The sequence below is a fragment of the Haliotis asinina genome, chromosome 2 (genome assembly GCF_037392515.1).
Source record: "Haliotis asinina isolate JCU_RB_2024 chromosome 2, JCU_Hal_asi_v2, whole genome shotgun sequence".
Classification (NCBI taxonomy): domain Eukaryota; kingdom Metazoa; phylum Mollusca; class Gastropoda; order Lepetellida; family Haliotidae; genus Haliotis; species Haliotis asinina.
This window is the reverse complement of record NC_090281.1, coordinates 63,993,331-64,011,314: the sequence shown is the minus strand read 5'-3', so window position 1 is coordinate 64,011,314 and position 17,984 is coordinate 63,993,331. Positions and strand designations below refer to the sequence as shown.

Genomic DNA, 17,984 nt, shown 5'->3' with positions numbered 1-17,984 from the left:
GGTAGGGGGTGGCGTGTCATGTGGCTGTGGGAGGATGAGCGAAGCTATCTGACTGTATGGAGGAGGATCATTCTTCACAGCTTCATGCTAACTTGGGGGCGCTTCAAACTCGGCCCTTGGAGTAGTTGCAACTGCTGGCATATTGTGAAGGGGGAGGGAGAAGACGGTGTTCACGTTTGCGTCACGTGAACTGTTTCTTTCCAACTGGCTGTTGGTTCTGGATTTTGTCCTTTTATAAATTGCACAACAACAAACTGTCACAACTACCACAGCCAGCGTGCCACCGACTACTCCTCCAATTATGCTTCCAGTGTCTGTATGTCTACCTGTGCAAAAAATAATATATATAAGAAAACTACTGAACATACATGCAAAGTGTCAATAGTATTCCATTTGTCGTTGCATGCAATTAGCTGAAGCATTTAGTTTGTTTGAATGTGTATTGAATACTCTATGAGACTGTTAGTGTATAAATAACTAAAAAACCTAAATCGTATATAATGAGTGAGTGAATTTACTTTGACGCTGTATTCAGCAATGTTCAAGCTATGGCGGCAGTCTATAAATAATCAAGTCTGGACCAGACAATCCAGGGATTAACAGCATGAGCATCGATCTGCGCAAATGGGACCGATGACATTTGTCAACCAAGTTAGCGATCCTGACCATCCGATCCCGTTAGTCGCATCTTACGACAAGCATAGTCACCATTTATGGCAAGCATGGATTGCTGAAGGCCTATTCTACCCCAGACCCTCACGAGTCTTGTATATAATGAGGTCGGTTACCGAAGGTGATGCTGGTATTAGATTTTATAAGTCAACTGACAACGGCGAGTGACTTTAGTTGCACGCCGTCTTTAGCAATTTCCCAGCTATATGTGAGAGACACCAGAAATGGGTTTCACACATTGTATCCAAGTGGGGAATCGAGCTCGTTTCTTCAGTGTGAAGCAGATAACCACGAGGTTGCCCCACTGTCCATAATTGACACCTCCAGAGTGAAGTTATTTATCTTGTCCATGTGAGAGACGAGTCCGTATCATAGTCGTCTATGTGTAGTATGGTTACTGAGGAGGAAATTACAAGTCATGGTGTTGACAAATGCACCAAACATCCTTGTAGTGAAATGAGGTTAGTTTAACGCCATTTTGGTAATATTCCTGCAATGTGACGTCGGTTGGGACACACCTGAAATGGGTTTCACACCTTGCAGTCGCAAGGGGCATCAAACCCTGGTCTTCGCAGTGAACAACACTTCTACCCCACCGCCCCAAAAGTTCTTGCAAATCCACTAATGACATGCGGATGAATCTCCCTTTGTTGAATTGTCACCTTAACGATTCTACGATGAATAACTGAGGCATGCAGTCTTAAGAAACGGTATTACGATTATCTAAAAAATATCAATGCGAAACTATACGAATATCCCTTCAGTTGCATGAGCTGATGGTAAAGATGTATATATATAGGCATTAAATAGGTAAAAAAGTATCAAAAGTGTTATTGAATACATGTGTTTTAGTCAGTGCATGTGTGAGTGAATAAACAGATGGAAAAAAACATTACAAGTGTTAATGAATACATGCGCTTTCGTGAGTGAGAGAATGAGAGTACAGCCTTATTGCATTTTCATGGAAACATACCCGTCAATGGGGTTTTTTCGCCGACGGTGAAAGCTAACTCAAATCCCCGGTTGGACCAGGCGTCGTCAGTGTGGAATCGAACCTTCATAAGTGCCTCTGTACTCTGTGTGTCTGGCCCATTCGATCCACACCATCGACCAAGCGAATATTCATATACTCCCACAACTGGCATAAAACATAAAACGGACAATTGCGCAGACGGAAACAGCAGGATTTGGAAACGTTGGTGACATATCCTTCTACGTCAGTGTTGACAGTCCACTCACAATCCGCATTTCTGAAATGTGCATGAAACAATAAATGGAAAAAACAACTTTGACACTTGGTTTATACTCATTTGAGTGTCACAAGGAAAAGGCGTACATAATAGCAGAACGCATAATTTAAAATTAAACCTTACAGCGAAACAATATCGTGATTACATTTGGATGTGTTTGATTACAGTGTCTATAAAAACATTGTCGGGATCTCACCTTCAGTTCATGTGGCAAACATAAACTTCGCATTCTTTCACAAGTGGTAGTAATAAATATTCTATCTTTCAAGCAACTTAATGAAATAATATTAGTCCACTTATATACCACCTTCCAGGATGAATATTTTGCTAGAAGCTCTACGAAGGAAAGGAAATTTTCAAGCAAATGCTTGGTGGAAGAAGTGAATCTTGAGAGATGTCCGGAAAGAAGAGCAGGTAAAGAGGTACGAAGTTGTAGAGGGAGACTGTTCCACTGATAGGCTGCTACATGGCCCTTTTGTCCATAACTACACAGTTTGACAGTGAATAGCTTTTGAGATTCTGTGCGAAGCGGTCTCGGTGGAATGTAGGGCTAGAGGAGGTCACAGGGATAAATCGAGCAATACTAGAATGACACTGATAAGCTAGTTGGAGAAGTTTAAAACTGATGCTCTGCTGAACAGGAATCCTGTGAAGTTCCTTGGGGATCGGAGTGATATGATCTGATTTTGGGGAGAGTGAAACAAGCCTGGCTGCTTTGTTCTGGATTGATTGCAGGCTTTTGATGACAGCGTTTCTGAAAACCGGCTAGGATGCTGTTGCAATAATCCATCCTTGAAATTATCAGTGAAAGGATCAGTGTTTTTTGTAGCATCCCTAGTCAGGCATGCTCTAATTTGCTCATTGTTTCTTAGCTGTAGGTGGCAAGACCGAGACAACTGGATCACTGGATCAACTGGATTGTTCAAGTCAAGGTATGAGTCTACAACAATGCCAAGGCCCTTTACGCCGGCGGAGATAGGAACTGACGCGTCTCCATATTTGATGGAATCAAGCCGACATATGATCCGTCTGTTAGTAGGGTCTATGACCATAGCTTCAGTCTTCTCAACACTGAGGTGAAGTTTGCTCTCATTCATCCATGACTATATATCTTGGCAGCAATTAGAGGTTTGTTTGGCTGATTCAAGGACAGTCTTCTCAACACTGAGATGAAGTTTGCTCTGATTCATCCATGACTATATATCTTGACAACAATTAGAGTTTGTTTGGTTGATTCAAGGACAACATAAGGGCTTGGTTTGAATGAATTCACATCCTGTACATCATCACCATACGTATGGTTTGACAGTTGGTGTCTCTCAGTAATACCGCCGAGGTTCTTGGTATACAGTGCGTGAAGGTTCTATAAGTCCTCAACATACCTTCTCAGTGCAACTTTATGAAGGCGTTCATGTGCCCTTATATCTGTATGATCATATGGATGGTGGCTTTCAGGACGTGACAACCCAAATTAGTCTTCTAGGAAATTAGAGTGAATGTGACTGACTGTAAGTTTAAACTGACAGTAATTTTCTGTTATGTGTACAATTAGTACAACGTATACTGACTAGCTACTGTTGCAGAATTATGAAAAACACTGACAAGCCACTGACACAGGAAGAGGCCCTGTTCTACTCTTTCGTCGTTGCGGTGTACTTACAGAGGGTAGTGGAACGGGTAATTCGGTGACTGAATCAATGTTGTGTCAGAAGATCCAAGCATGTGATGTTCCCCACATCCTGAAACAAATCGAACATAGCAGTCTTGATCATGCTGTAATCAGAATCATGATGTCCATTGTGCGATTCGTGGTATATTGCCAACGTTGACTTAAGACCACCCAAAACTCAGGCTTTTGTGAAGAGAACACACAACCGGTTACAACCTCACAAACACATGCAAATACAAGTCCCAATACATTTTTCACCTGAAAATCACTGGAACACATGATAGAATTCAAACCAGAAAAGGTTTTGAGTAAATTTGGTCGCAATCATAGGGACCTTTACCGCTTAGAAACAGTGTTAGGAAGACACAGAGGTGTACAGACAATACCCAAGTTCTATGTAAATGGAAAGCGAGGTAACGAGGAAACCACCCTTCCTCACTCAAAGTGGGTTTAGGTTCACACCGCCGTTACAAATATTTCAACAATATCACGGTGGAGGACACCCGATATAAGCTTCGCATATTGCACTCGATTTGGGAATCGAATACAGGTTACCGGCGTGACGAGCGAACGCTTTACACATCATGCTACCCCACAGCCTTGTGGCGTGACATAAATTAAACATGCCCTTCAAATAATTCTTGTTTTTTGTAAGACAATGCCCAGAAGTATAACTTTTCAGTTTCATTCGCCATTTCAAATAATATATGTGTGGTTTTTTTTCTGAAAGAAGAAACGTGAAAGTGAGTACCTCGGGTAGCCGTGTATTTCAAAGAAAATCCTTCTCCTGTAACCGAGTTGTCGGTGTGGAAGGTGATGATCATGTAGTTACTGGAGCTGACGACGTTCTTGGCGGAGACATTACAGTATTTACCCAATGGAGAGGCGTTAGACGTGGAATCTAGAATAAATAGTTTTTTTATTACATGGCGAAATGGGAACATTGCTACCAAGACACGAAACCTTAAACTTGTTTGTAAGTGACTCGTCTGTGACTCTCCTAAATCGTCAGTTAAGAAGTACCTTTACTCAACCAGAGACCACGTATTCACATTATGGATAATATATATAATACACACACACACACACACACACACACACACATACACACACACACACATGTGTGTGTGTGTGTATATATACACATAAACACATATATACATACACACACACATAAATACATACATACACACTTATATTATATATATATATAAGTTTTGTTGATCCTACTTAAAACAGTTGAGCATATATTTCAAGCAGTTGTCCAAAAGATGCATCTGCTTACCGTCAACAAAGCGAAGATAGTCTCGTGTACATCGTTTCGAGTATTGCAAAGAAAGAAACATAATTTCAACTTTTATCCTATTTCCAGTTGATGTAGATATTGTCCATGTGCAAGACACGTCGCTGCAAAGAAAATTTCGACACAAACATTAAAGGATCACACAAAGAGAATGACTTAGGCAGTTTACAAATTACGCTAATATTACAGTTATGTAACAGACTGACTGAGAAGTCCTAGTTTACAGATTCACTCAAGAAGTGTCAAAATATCTTTAACACATAATAACTGACTGATTAAGTTAGAAAGAGAACGTTCTTTGACTTTGAGAAAGTTTCACCTCTGTGTTCAGTCTCCGGGTGATATTCAGCATCAAAATGCTTGGAATTCGATATCATAACTGAGCAGAAATTGTGGATTTTCATTTGTACTCAAATGTTTACCAGTATTGCCTGTCATTTTACACGTTAAGGCATACATTTTGTTGCAGATTTCGATAAATGTGAAACGCTTTCAAATTTTCGTATATCGATGATCTATTTCAAATACAGTAATTACGTACATTTATTTGTGATGCAAAGGTATATAACATGCATTCATAGTTCATTAATGACTGAACTTCCAAAACACAGAAAAAAGATTGAATAAGTTCAGTACCACAACTTAGGACACACGTTAATATGTGTTTAGTAAGAAACCGTTATGAGTGTTCAGTGACAGATGAGATCTAGATTTGGCATATTTCAGCACATTTACTTCAGCATATTTCTTGATCTCAGGTACATAATGTCCATGTCAGGCGTTATGCACTAAAATTAATTTTTAGCAAATGTTTGATCCCAGAATGATCGTCTTTGGAATTTGGTCACGAATAAGAATTACAGTTAGCTTTTTGTTCCAATGTCTTTTCTCCACAAATGGCTACTAATCGGATCGGGTGGTCATGCTAGCAGACTTGGTTGACACATGTCATTGTATATCATTTGCGTAGAACGATGACTATAATCAATGAACTGTAATATTTACTGACTATTTATGATCTGGCGCCATTTTCCAGGAATATTGCAGAGTGTGGCGTTAAACATGCAGCCAATCAACATAAAACATTAAGAATCTTTTCAACTTGCCACCGCACAGACACGACAGACAGTTACACAATCGCGTACCAAAACTCTTTTTGAGTTTCCAATTCTTTCCCAGGTATCTATTTTACAAATAAAAGGATACTCTACTTTGTAACTATGTCTGGTGCGTACAAACTCTGCTGTTAAACAATACTGTAATATCCTTATCGGAACAGAAAATACGATAAGCATCACCAACTTTGATGTTTTATACAGCTGTTCGTTGGGCGGAAACATACATGACGGTGGATAATTGTCTCTCATATTGTTGGACTATTTCTGTGGTCTTAAGTAGAGTAAACAGACAGAGAGAGACATCAGGTCTTTTAAAAAGGTACCTCACCAACAAACTAAAACCATATGATACAGGATCGTAGGATCGTGGCATGCTTTGTGGTGGCAACTTTGCAATACAACTTCCGTATCTCATGACGGCTGGATCAAGAACTACCCGAGACGACCCGGGTGTGAATTGATATTCAGTTACCCACGCTTGTCAGAAGAGGTGACTGACGAGAGGTGGACAGACTCTCTGACTTAGATGATACATGTCATCGCATCAAAATTGTGTAGATCGATCGTCATGTTGTTGATCACTGGATTGTTTGCTCAAGACTAGATTATTTTCAGATAATATTGCAGGAATATTGCTGACTGCAGCTTAAAGCTTAACACACTCACTAACTCGCTCGAGAATTTGATTCCTCTTGGTAGAAAGGGACTTTGAGTTCTGTACCACCTGTACCAGATGTTCCTGACTCATTTAAGTTCTATATCTGACTTAAGTTTGCGAGTTTTGTGACTGTGCCACATGGTCCACACTTTAGCGTCCAGTAGATTTAGATTTTGCTTTCTTAACATGAGTATCTACCGGGTTTTGCGGTAATAAGTCACGTTTCTGATACATTGGCATGGACATTTTCTTTATATTAACGTAATCGTCACTACACAAATCCTCCCTGACTTGCACGCATCTCCTTACTTGGCATAGTTGCCGGGGTAACCAGGAGACGTCAAATAGTACGTTGTGGAGACTTCTGCGCTGCGTCTTCCACTTCCACAAACACGCTCTACTGGTATCACTACAATCACAGTCAAGTTGACATGACATCAGGTAAATAATTTCAATGTTGAACTTAAAATTCAACAATTCATCTAATGTGTTGGAAATCATTACATTTATATGATGGTCGATATATTCTAAAAGCCATAAATCTAAGATCCAACAGATCTCCATAAATCAGCAACGCAAAAGGTTCACATATTGTCAACATAGTTATCAGGAATATTCACACTGACGAAAATGTGATTCTATCTTGGAAAATATCTCACGATCAAACGGCAACAGAGAGACATAGGTCCTTGCGAAAACATGTGGCAAGATGTTAAAGAAAGTTAGAGGATGAAAAAAGGGCCTCTCGGCTTGCGATCAGTATTCATAGCCTAAATGGAATAACCATCGTAAGAAACAATTTGAATATTTGCAAACTTATATTTACAAATATTTACAGTTTACAAAGACTATAGAAATTGTGTAAACTTAGCCACACTAAGGATTTTAGTCGTACTATTTCCGTTTCACCTTTTTGAGTGGATACCCTTACTAATATCAATCCCACGCCAATATCAGGAGGAGTGTATAAACAACTATTTCAATTATATATTGTTCTATTAATCTATACACATATTATTTCTCCCTACCTCAGACGACACTTGGGCACACTAACACGTACGGACTTTCGCACACATACAAGAGTTCCGCCCTCCTTTGCAGTGTACCTGATTTGTAATTCAGACTAAACAGTATTCCTCTGAAAGAACCATCGTTGTGATAGGTTATAGTAATGTAGTTGCTGGAGCTGACGACGTCCCTGATGGAAATGACACCACAGTAAATTTCCAGCTGAGCATCTCGAGCTGAGGGACCTTCAACAAATGTATTTTATACTGCGCGTCATTGTTGATTTCATGGAAGGTTTCATGGTGCTGATACAATCATGAATCAATGTATATACAGCCAAGACCAACACCCAGGAAAATACCGTAAACATAAATCATTTCTGTTGAAGTGAAAACGAATAATTCAGAAATGACTGGAAACTACTATATTATCCGAAGTACTTTCTTAAATTTCAAAGACAGTTATTGTACTTACCGTCACTTAGAAGCAGATAGTTTTTCTTACAATATCGGTCCATAAAAATATCCGTAATTTTGACTTCTATTTTATATCCAGTTGGGGCGGAAATTGTCCACGTGCAATTGAGCTTCCTGCAAATGCAAGTGCTGAATGAATTTTCACAGCATCAAATCCATAATCATACAGTGTCGTGTTTATACAAAATATTTGCCAGTTATAAGTTGTTTCAAAGGCATTTAGAAGTTGGTGGAATCAAACTAAAAATGCTTTATGGTTCAACTACTTTATTATACAAGGTCACAAGGTTTCGAAACAGTTCCTAGTCTCTTCTTCAGGTGAAGTGAGGGTAAAACTAAAGGGATGTAGCATATATACACATAACAGTAGACAGATAACAATGGGTAACAAGATATACAGGTTTCTAATAACTGATGTACAGGCTTCGATTGGTTGGTGTGCAGGCTTCAACTTATGTACAGGCTTCAACTGATTGGCGTGCAGGCTTGTATTGATTAGGCTAACGAGTTACAGGTAAAGATGTTTCTGCCACTCGCTGATGCCATCTCTGTAGAAGGTGCCATTTTGGTCCTCAAACCAAGCCTCAGCAATAAGCTCATTATCATCCTGAAATCTACGACCACGCAAGTGTTTCTTGAGATTTGGGAACAGATGGTAATCACTTGGTGCCAGGTCCGGAGAGTAGAGGGGATGCGGCAAGATTTCGTACCCGCATTCCTGGACAGCAGCGGCTGCAACGCGAGAGGTGTGTACTGGAGCATTGTCTTGATGTAGAAGAAGACAACGTCTGAACTTGCCCCGGTGCTTCTCCTTGATTGACTGTCGCTCTTGCCTCAACAAGTTAGCGTAATATTCCCCATTCATTGTTCTTCCTTTTGATAACTAATCTATGTGGATGACGCCTTTGCTATCCCAGAAGACTGTCGTCATTACATTCTGCACTGATCTGGAGGCTTTGAACTTTTTGGTCCTGGGAGAAGTGACATGTTTCCATTTCATGGGTTCTTGTTTGCTCTCAGGATCATAGTGGTGGATCCAGGTTTCATCACAGGTTACTAGCCTAAAGTGAAAATCTCCTGGATTCCTGTTGTATCTGATTAGCATGGAGTTGCTTATGGTGACCCTTGTTTGCTTCATTTCTGTAAGCATTCTTGGCACCCATCTTACGTACATCTTAGACATGACGAGATGTTCATGAAGAATTGTCTCGATGGATCCGTATGAAATGCCTGTGGTCTTTCTAACTCGTGGAGTGTGATTCGAGGATTTTCCAGCACAAGTCTATACACTCTGTCAATGTTTTCCTGACTAGTGCTTGTTGTTGGGCGACCTGGACGGGGGTCATCTTCAAGAATCTCTCTACCATGCTTAAATTCATTGACCCATCGTTTGATGGTAGTAGATGAAGGGGAAGACTGCTGAAAGCCTTTCTTGAATGTTCTTCGCCGGGTTTCCTTCAAGAACTAAATTCTTAATTACTGCTCTATACTCAATTTCATTCATTTTCACTGCCGTGAGGGGGGGGGGGGGGGGGGGGGGGGAGGGGGGGCTGGGGTCTCTTTCTGTCAATGTGAGCTGTTCAATAACTTCTGAGAGTAGGATACCAAAACTTATATATCACTTCAGCTACACCCCAAGGTCCAATGTAGTACCATAGGCTGTGAGACCTGGGTATGAAAAATGCTCAAGAATCAAAACTTATTGACATCCCCTGTAAATAATAAATAGTGCTATACTTTTGTCAAATAATAAAGTTGGTACTTACATTTCTTAACAAGATATGTAATTAACATTTAAAGTTGGTGCTTACATTATTTATAAAGATTGTGATGTAAAATCATCAAATCACCATATTTTGCATTTGGTAATTTGATATGTAAAAAATAAAAGAGCAAAGGTTATTAAAACTTTCATGGGACTAAGTTTTTATTGTTGTGGTCTGTTCCATTTTACTGAAAGCTAAACAGGTAACTATTGCTTGACTAACCCACCATGACTAATCTGATAATTACCCGTTTGACAGTCGACACGTCTGCCATTTGGGAAGATACCGTGCTAAGTCTGTGGTGGTAATTGTTCGTACAAATTGTGTATTGACGAATTAATCCATTTTCTTTGGGGGCGTGCGTTGGCAAAAACACATGGATCTGTGTATAGTGAATGGGTGAGTTTAGTTGTATTACGCTCTCAGCAACATTCCAGCACTATGGCGGTGATGGGTAAAATACAGAAATATCATATGTTAAATTACGGAATGCTCACATAGAAACGACTTACACACGGTCTTGTGGAAATTACTTAGATCATTTGCGAGCAGGCACTCCCGATTCGTAATTATCTTCATCTGAATGGTTTTCTGTTAACTGTCTACTGTCTTGCCTTTGAATTTACCTTTGGTAGCTTTTAGGATAACCTGGGGAGACAAGCTGCACTGGACTTACGTCTGCAGGCATCGAAAGTACACATCTTCCAGCTGCAGTATAGAGGCGAAAGGTATAAAGTGAAAACTGATATAATTACAAAGGTAGTTGAGAGACAGGGAGAGAGACAGACAGATTGAGAGTGGGAAAGACAGTGATGCGTAGAAACACTAACAATGTTTATATGAGTGCTATGCATATATCTGAGCGATGGTAATCAGTATTCACTCTGCAATCTCTACAGGTGAGGCTTCATAAATCGCTGTTAAAAGTAATAAACATATTAAACCTTTAACAATGGTGTTGATTCTCAGTTACGAGGGTTGACTGAAAAGTTCTCAGCCTGAGTGTTTTTTTACCACCAGGTAGAGATAGGTGTTTGCCACCAATGAGGACAATCATTTAGTGAATCATAGACACAAGAACTACAAACGTACTAATAGTTTTATCTCAACTACTGCTCTTTTGGTAAACCTACCCTCTGAAATCATCAGGAATTGACAAAACTGAATACTGGGCAGTCATCAAGTACTTGCAAAGGAAAGGGATGTCCCCAACACAGATACATGCTGACATGGTCTCCACTCTAGGGGATGATGCTCCTTCATTTTCTACAGTAAAGAAGTGGGCTGCAGAATTTAAGCGTGGCAGACAAAGCCTTGATGATGACCCACGCTCAGGAAGGCCTTCAACAGCAAACACTCTAGAAAACATCACGCGAGTGCCCGATATGTTGATGGATGATCGACGATTGACTACTCGACATATTGCTAGTGTAGTGGGCATCTCTCATGAGAGGGTTGAGCATATTATCACCAACGAATTAGGAATGACTAAAGTTTCTGCAAGATGGGTGCCAAAGCTCTTGACAGCAGAACAGAAACGTGTCAGGTTCCAGACGTCCCTTGACAATTTGCGTCGTTTTGAAGCAGATCCCGATGATTTTGTGGCACGATTTGTAACCATGAATGAGACCTGGATACATCACTTTCAACCAGAAACAAAATTACAGTCAAAACAGTGGAAGCATCCTGATTCACCAGCTTCGAATAAAGCCAAGTCTGTTCCTTCACCTTCAAATGTGATGGCATCAGTCTTTTGGGGTTCCAGGGGTATTCTGCTCATTGATTATCTTGAAAAAGGTCAAACTATCAACGGCAGATACTCTGCTGATCTACTGAACCAGTTGCGAGAAGCAATCAAAGCCAAACGACGAGGGATGATCGCTAAAGGTGTCCTCTTCCGCCTGTTCACAAATCGGTGGTGGCCATGTCAACAATCCGCGATTGTGGCTTTGAACTCATTGACCACCCTCCTTATTCACCTGATTTGGCTCCTTCTGACTTCCACCTGTTCCCCAAAATGAAAAAGGAACTCGCCGGTCGCCATTTTGCAAGTAATGATGACGTCATTTCCGCTGTGACTGATTTTTTTAGGGTAGCTGAAGAAGATTTCTTCCTGACCGGGATTCGGGCCTTGCAGCATCGCTGGCAAAAGTGTGTGAACTTGCAAGGGGACTATGTAGAAAAATAAATTACAAACGTGGACTTTGTAACTTTTTTTCACAGTGAGGCATAGAACTTTTCAGACAACCCTCGTAGCTCAGAATATGTCATAGTTTGGGAGACCCATACCAGGGCTCATGAGCGTCACTAAAACGATAAACCTCGGCGAGCTACATTAAGCTGCCAAAAGAAATAATGTTACAACGGCGTTAAAACCAGCGTACTCTCTCAAAACATGTATGCACAACGTAACGTTTGAACGTATAAGTAACTAATCAAGCATGTGTATAGTGTCTCTCTCTATCTCTGTCGTATCTATGTTGTTCAACTGTATCTTATCCTTTTATGGGCGATGGGGTAGCTGAGTGGCTAAAGCGTTGGCTCAACACGCCTAAGACTCGGGATCGATTTCAGGCATGGGGACACTATGTGAAGCCCATTCTGATGTCCTCCTCCGTGCTATTGCTGGAATAGTGCTGAATGAGTGAGTGAGTGAGTGAGTGAGTGAGTGAGTGAGTTTATATTTAACGTCACATCGGCAATATTTCAGCCATGTCGTGACGGGAACATAGCACTTTTATGGAATGTATGTGTATTATAAAAACCTATTGACAAAGGACAGTAAAACGGCTAGAATATCACAGAAACGAATGTAAAGCCAGTAATTATACCAAATAACAGTTTATCTATAGAGGGCAACACAATATCAAAATGGGCTATAGATTGCTAAAAACTTAAGGTAGATCACCATACTAGGGACCATGGGGACTTACAGTACTTTTGCCACCTGTATGGACTCTAGTTGGATTTACATCATCCCCTCAGCCGTCAGCAATTTAGGAAATCTAGCCACACAGTAAACAGACACTTATTCTACGGTTAAAAACGTGGAAAATTTGAATTTACTTTGAATCTTTGTGGACTTACGTACTTACGAATATTGCTGAGCGCTTTCTAAACCTATGCTCACTCACTCACTCATACCCTTTATATATGTTTCGTTGTGATGCGTGTGACTCAATGCCGTTTGATCAATGCGAACTAGGGTAATCTTAACAATCAGACCATTAATAACAATTCTTAAAACATTGTTCTGTAGTCGACAGATCAGTTAAAACAACTGGTCAGATTATAACTTTCTTACAAACCATCTACTGCTTTGTATCGCATTTTGAATCCTTTGAAGTTCTTTCCGTGATTTGTTTGTAGGTGGACACGCAGGGAATTCCCACCGCTGGCGAAAACGGGTTGTTGGTCGCCACAGAACGTTCCGAGTTCATATGAACCTAGAAGAACATAGCAAATACGTGATGATCAAGGTAGAATTGTTAACCTCACCCTTTACATGTGAGGCACGACAAGAAGGTATAACCAGGAACTGTGCATAATATGCCAACAAACGAGTACCTTGTGCTGTAGAGCAATGACCAGTTGAAGTTATTGAGGAATATTTCTGATTAAAACAGATTATTGTTTTATTGACGAACGACGTAATTCATTTGTCGATTGACACCATTAGTCATTGTCAAGAGTGAAAGTAAACATCCCGTGCTACCAGTGATGAGGATGATTCACCTCACCGAGTGCCCATATTGTGTTGGATGAACAGAGGAAATATTGACCATATTCGCTAGTCTAAGGTGAGATTACTTGCATAACTTATGCTTCGTTGTGAGACACGAGTGAAATCCTAGAAAGTATATAGGAGTCAAGCTGTCAAACACTGTCACCCATCCAAGTACTGTCCGCTCTGATTGGACCACACACCACCAAACATATATCAGATCTTTACACTACATGAAATACCCACAGTCTGGGATTAGTTTTCAGGTTCTCTGAATTCTGACGTTTTAATATGATATTGCTTTTGTGACATGATTATCATCTTTTTAACATACTGTATCGACCGTTATATACAGTGACGTAGTCCGAGTCACAAGTGCCGCGTGGGGAGATGTTCTCAAGTTCCGAGTCCTCAGTATCTAGTACAATTGTTTGGTTTTCGTGTTCGGCTGTAATTGTCCAGGTACAAGACTGCCTCCTGTAATAAATATAAGCACGAGTAAGTAGACGTGCCTGAAGTATGTTGAGCAGGATTGGCACAGTCCTCTTGAAAAAGGTATCACATCATTATCACAATCTCTGTTCAATCTGTAATCTGTGTTTCTCATCGCACGACCGACCCTTCTTGTGCCTGAACATTGTTCTGATAATTTTGCCTTTATTAATGTTTTTGTTTGTTTGTTTGTTTTGGGCGTTTGGTTTTTTGGATAATTGGTTTGGTTTTTTATATAAAAACACGAGGCAATGGTTATGTGGCATGGAGAACGAACACCATTGTCTTTTAGTCAGCTCCATTCATAAAACGTTATATAAAAGGATACAATTGATTCCTGTAAATCTGTAACATGACCTCTGAACATCGCATTGATTGTAGGATAAAAAATATTCGCTGATGGTCAATACTTTCAAAAGAGAATCCATATCCGGCCGATAAGTAGTCCGGTCGCATGAGCTAGAAGTCCTCTAATAGTTTGAATCCGCCTGTCCGATCCATATCGCGGACAACTGCACTATTTTCATTGGTAATAAAGTTGATCGTAATCAAGGATAGGAAACTGCATGGCTCGGTCAATCCTACAACATCCTTTTTGACAAGCGTTGATATATATGGTGTTTATAGCCTGTATAGCATGGGAGTTACTCACGAGGGGTACGTGTTTGGGTATCCAGGTGAAGTTATGGTATTGCCGGCAGATGTTGCCACGAGAGGTCCGCCACAGCTTGAGTCCCCTGAGAGTGATAAGGGTATATCATATGATGCCTATAGGTTATCACGCGAGAGTGGTTTGGGACCATAAATATCCTACATTAGCAATAAGCATTGTATTACGATAGCCTTGGAAAGTTTAATACATAGTGTTTATTCCTAATGCAGGATATTAACCATATCAAAACACACTTGTGTGATGATCTATTTATTATGCAATGTTGCCATTACTTTATAAATTAAAAATGCGCTTTCATTTGCCACAGATCATGAAACTAATTATAAATTTAATGGGAGGTGTCCGCATATCCATGACGTCAAATACGTGCGTAGTAATACATGATGTCACAAGCCCCGTGACATCCTTTCTCCTGATAACTCACCTGAATGCATTAGGTCACGACTTCCCAGTTTTTATGTTAAAGCACAAAGTGTTGTCAGCAAATCTTAGTCTACGTTTGAAAATAACAAGTAACTCGCGTGGAACTTCAGAAACTTTCGGTTAACCCTTTTAACAACAAACGCACTTTAAAGTTCGAATGAGATTGTGCGCACTGATTTCTGTTCCGATCTCTCGATAACACAGACAGTCGGTCGGTAAACTGATGTTGTATCTTCCAAAGCCTATGAAATTCTATCTTCGATTTGTAATCTACCCCATCTGTCAAAAACCAGGCTCGACTTTTCTGCGATCAAACCATTGATACGACCGCCGACCTTTGACGCCATGTTTGTGTACACTGTAAAAGTAGTCCTTAAAATTTGCATATGATCTCTCTAATTTGTATCGATATCCGAATACGACCCCAACGGATACCGAAAATATCCGTTGGCTTTATCCTGCCGAAGACACTATCCATTGTATGACAAATGACGACATGACTTTACATCCACTCATGAAATTGTTTTGGGTATCATCTACTGATATTGACAGCTGATAATATAACATCGTGCAATTTGGGGACTTTGAATCTGTCGGAGAAGAATGTTTATTGAGAACCTTCCACCTGTTTTACTGTAATTGTTACAAAAATAATTTTGGTTCATAGCCGTTGCAAAATGATTTTTAACGATTCCAACACAATTGAGGCGTTTTCATAAATTGAGCAGAGGAGCAACTACGAATGTGTTGTTTATCTGGCCCCGTCCGTGAAAGCTAATACATCCTCTTGGTGGATACGAAAAGGAGTGAATTGTGACAAATAATCTGCGCTAGGTGAATTATTGTGGCATTGCAGTTGGTTTCAATAACAGTTCCAAGGTTATCTTTCTGATGAAGGGGTAATAATTGGATGTATATTTTGTATGGTTATGACATAAATATTAACACCTGGAAAATTATTTACTGTTTTATATGTTTCTGATAAAATCCATACAGCGAATGCTATACACTTGGTGTCTCAGGTAGTACATAGAGAAATACAGTACGTAAAGACTGTAACACGGTAACATGATTTACTGCACAGCACGTATCATTGTGACAACTATCTACTGCAAACCCCGTCATGGTGAGGCTTGTGTAATGAAACACTTTACCGTTCACTTACCTTGTGTTTCATAATACCTGATTAGGAAACCCCTTTCGGTGACACTGCTGTCGGTCTTGAACACGACGTGAAAATGTTGGTCGTTATCGATAATAACACTCCGTCTCCTTTCCCCACAAATGTCGTATAACTTCACTGTATCCGCATTATCTGTGATGGAGAAAGCGGTCGACTCTAAATATGCTTATGCTTATGGGTGCTTTTCCTGATTTTGACGGTTTTCAAGAAGGTAGAGACCATACATGTTGATAATCATGCTGCATCGCACAGATGCGTTAGTTTCTAGCGGATGTTCTCTTTCTTTGAAAATGAATACCATACACACGGAAATTTCACTGCATACCCAATTCATGTTTCAAGAGCGATTACTGTACCACTGTACCACCAGCATTACGATGCACTCTCAAAAACATTCATTATTATCATATCAATATTAACTGACTCCGATATGTCTCTCAGTTGCTTCAATCGTAAACTAAACATGAAATTCGCCCAAACTTTTTTAAGAGTTTACTTGCTGGAAATTGAAATAACTGATGATTTAAAATTTAAGGACTTAAAGTATTTTACTGAATAAGCTAGTTGTTTTACCAGTGCGTTTTGCGTATAAAGTAAGGGCGTCCACAGTACAGAAGCTGGAGTCTTCGATATTGACGTAGACCATGTCGAGGACAACCCGATAGCCGCTTGTTTGAGGGTAGATGTCCCAAAAACAGTTTTCATTACTGTAAATGAAACGTAGTGAGTGAGTGAGTTGGAGTCTACGAGGCTTGTATAGAGCACTTGAGTGTTACAAATTCATACTGATTAAACTCAATAGTTTTACTATTTCACAGAATATGTAAATATAATAATACATATCAGAAACCTAATTATAGTGCACAGTATAGCGCAGTACACAGTCCTGCGTACTTAAAAGAACCCAGGAATCCGTTGGTAAGTGTTCAGATGTTGAGACATGAATGCGGATACATCAACGTGCAGTAAACGTGGACAAAAAAATTGTGGCTAAGTGTACACCTGGCAGTGAAAGGGTTCTGTTTATGAAAGTCACATTAACCCGGCCAACCGACCCTGTGACTGATATGGTGCTCAGGGAGACGAACTTGACATGCAATGAATGAGGGAAAAACAATGCTCCTTTAAACAGCTGAGCTGCATATTGGCTTTATATGAATGACCGAACGAACGAACGAAGGAACAAACGAAGGAACGAACGGACGGACGGACGAATGAATGAACATAGATGACGGAGATCTCGTTTCTACTGGATTACTCTCATCATTTTACATACTTTCCATAGTCACGTGGGTAGTTAGGAGATGTGAAATTCAGGGCTTCCTTCTGGGCATGAAGCGTGACGTTACAATCACCTGCAAAGGACACATTCATTGTATAATACGTCAGCAAATATTTATGTTTTTATTTAATCAATATGATTCTACACAAACTGTTCAAGCACCTTCAATGCCCATTTGTTGATGTCCAGAAACCTGGAACGGGATGTTTTGTGGCCTTCAAAATCTTCACACACTGACAAATGCATGAAACTCTCATGCGCCAGCTAATGAGGCTCCCGATGTGATT

General features: G+C 40.1%; 1 protein-coding gene across 1 annotated transcript in view; it reads right to left on the bottom strand.

The window, feature by feature from the left end:
• LOC137274134 (tolloid-like protein 2) overlaps positions 1–17,984 on the bottom strand; it is a 52,644-nt gene that overhangs the window by 33,060 nt on the left and 1,600 nt on the right. The window contains exons 2-9 of the mRNA XM_067807148.1: positions 17,692–17,770; positions 16,989–17,122; positions 16,398–16,547; positions 14,789–14,873; positions 13,979–14,121; positions 13,229–13,366; positions 10,547–10,628; positions 8,153–8,268 (exon numbers count right to left, since the gene is read on the bottom strand). Coding sequence (XP_067663249.1) covers positions 8,153–8,268; positions 10,547–10,628; positions 13,229–13,366; positions 13,979–14,121; positions 14,789–14,873; positions 16,398–16,547; positions 16,989–17,122; positions 17,692–17,770 — 927 coding nt within the window. The remainder of the gene's footprint in view (positions 1–8,152; positions 8,269–10,546; positions 10,629–13,228; positions 13,367–13,978; positions 14,122–14,788; positions 14,874–16,397; positions 16,548–16,988; positions 17,123–17,691; positions 17,771–17,984) is intronic.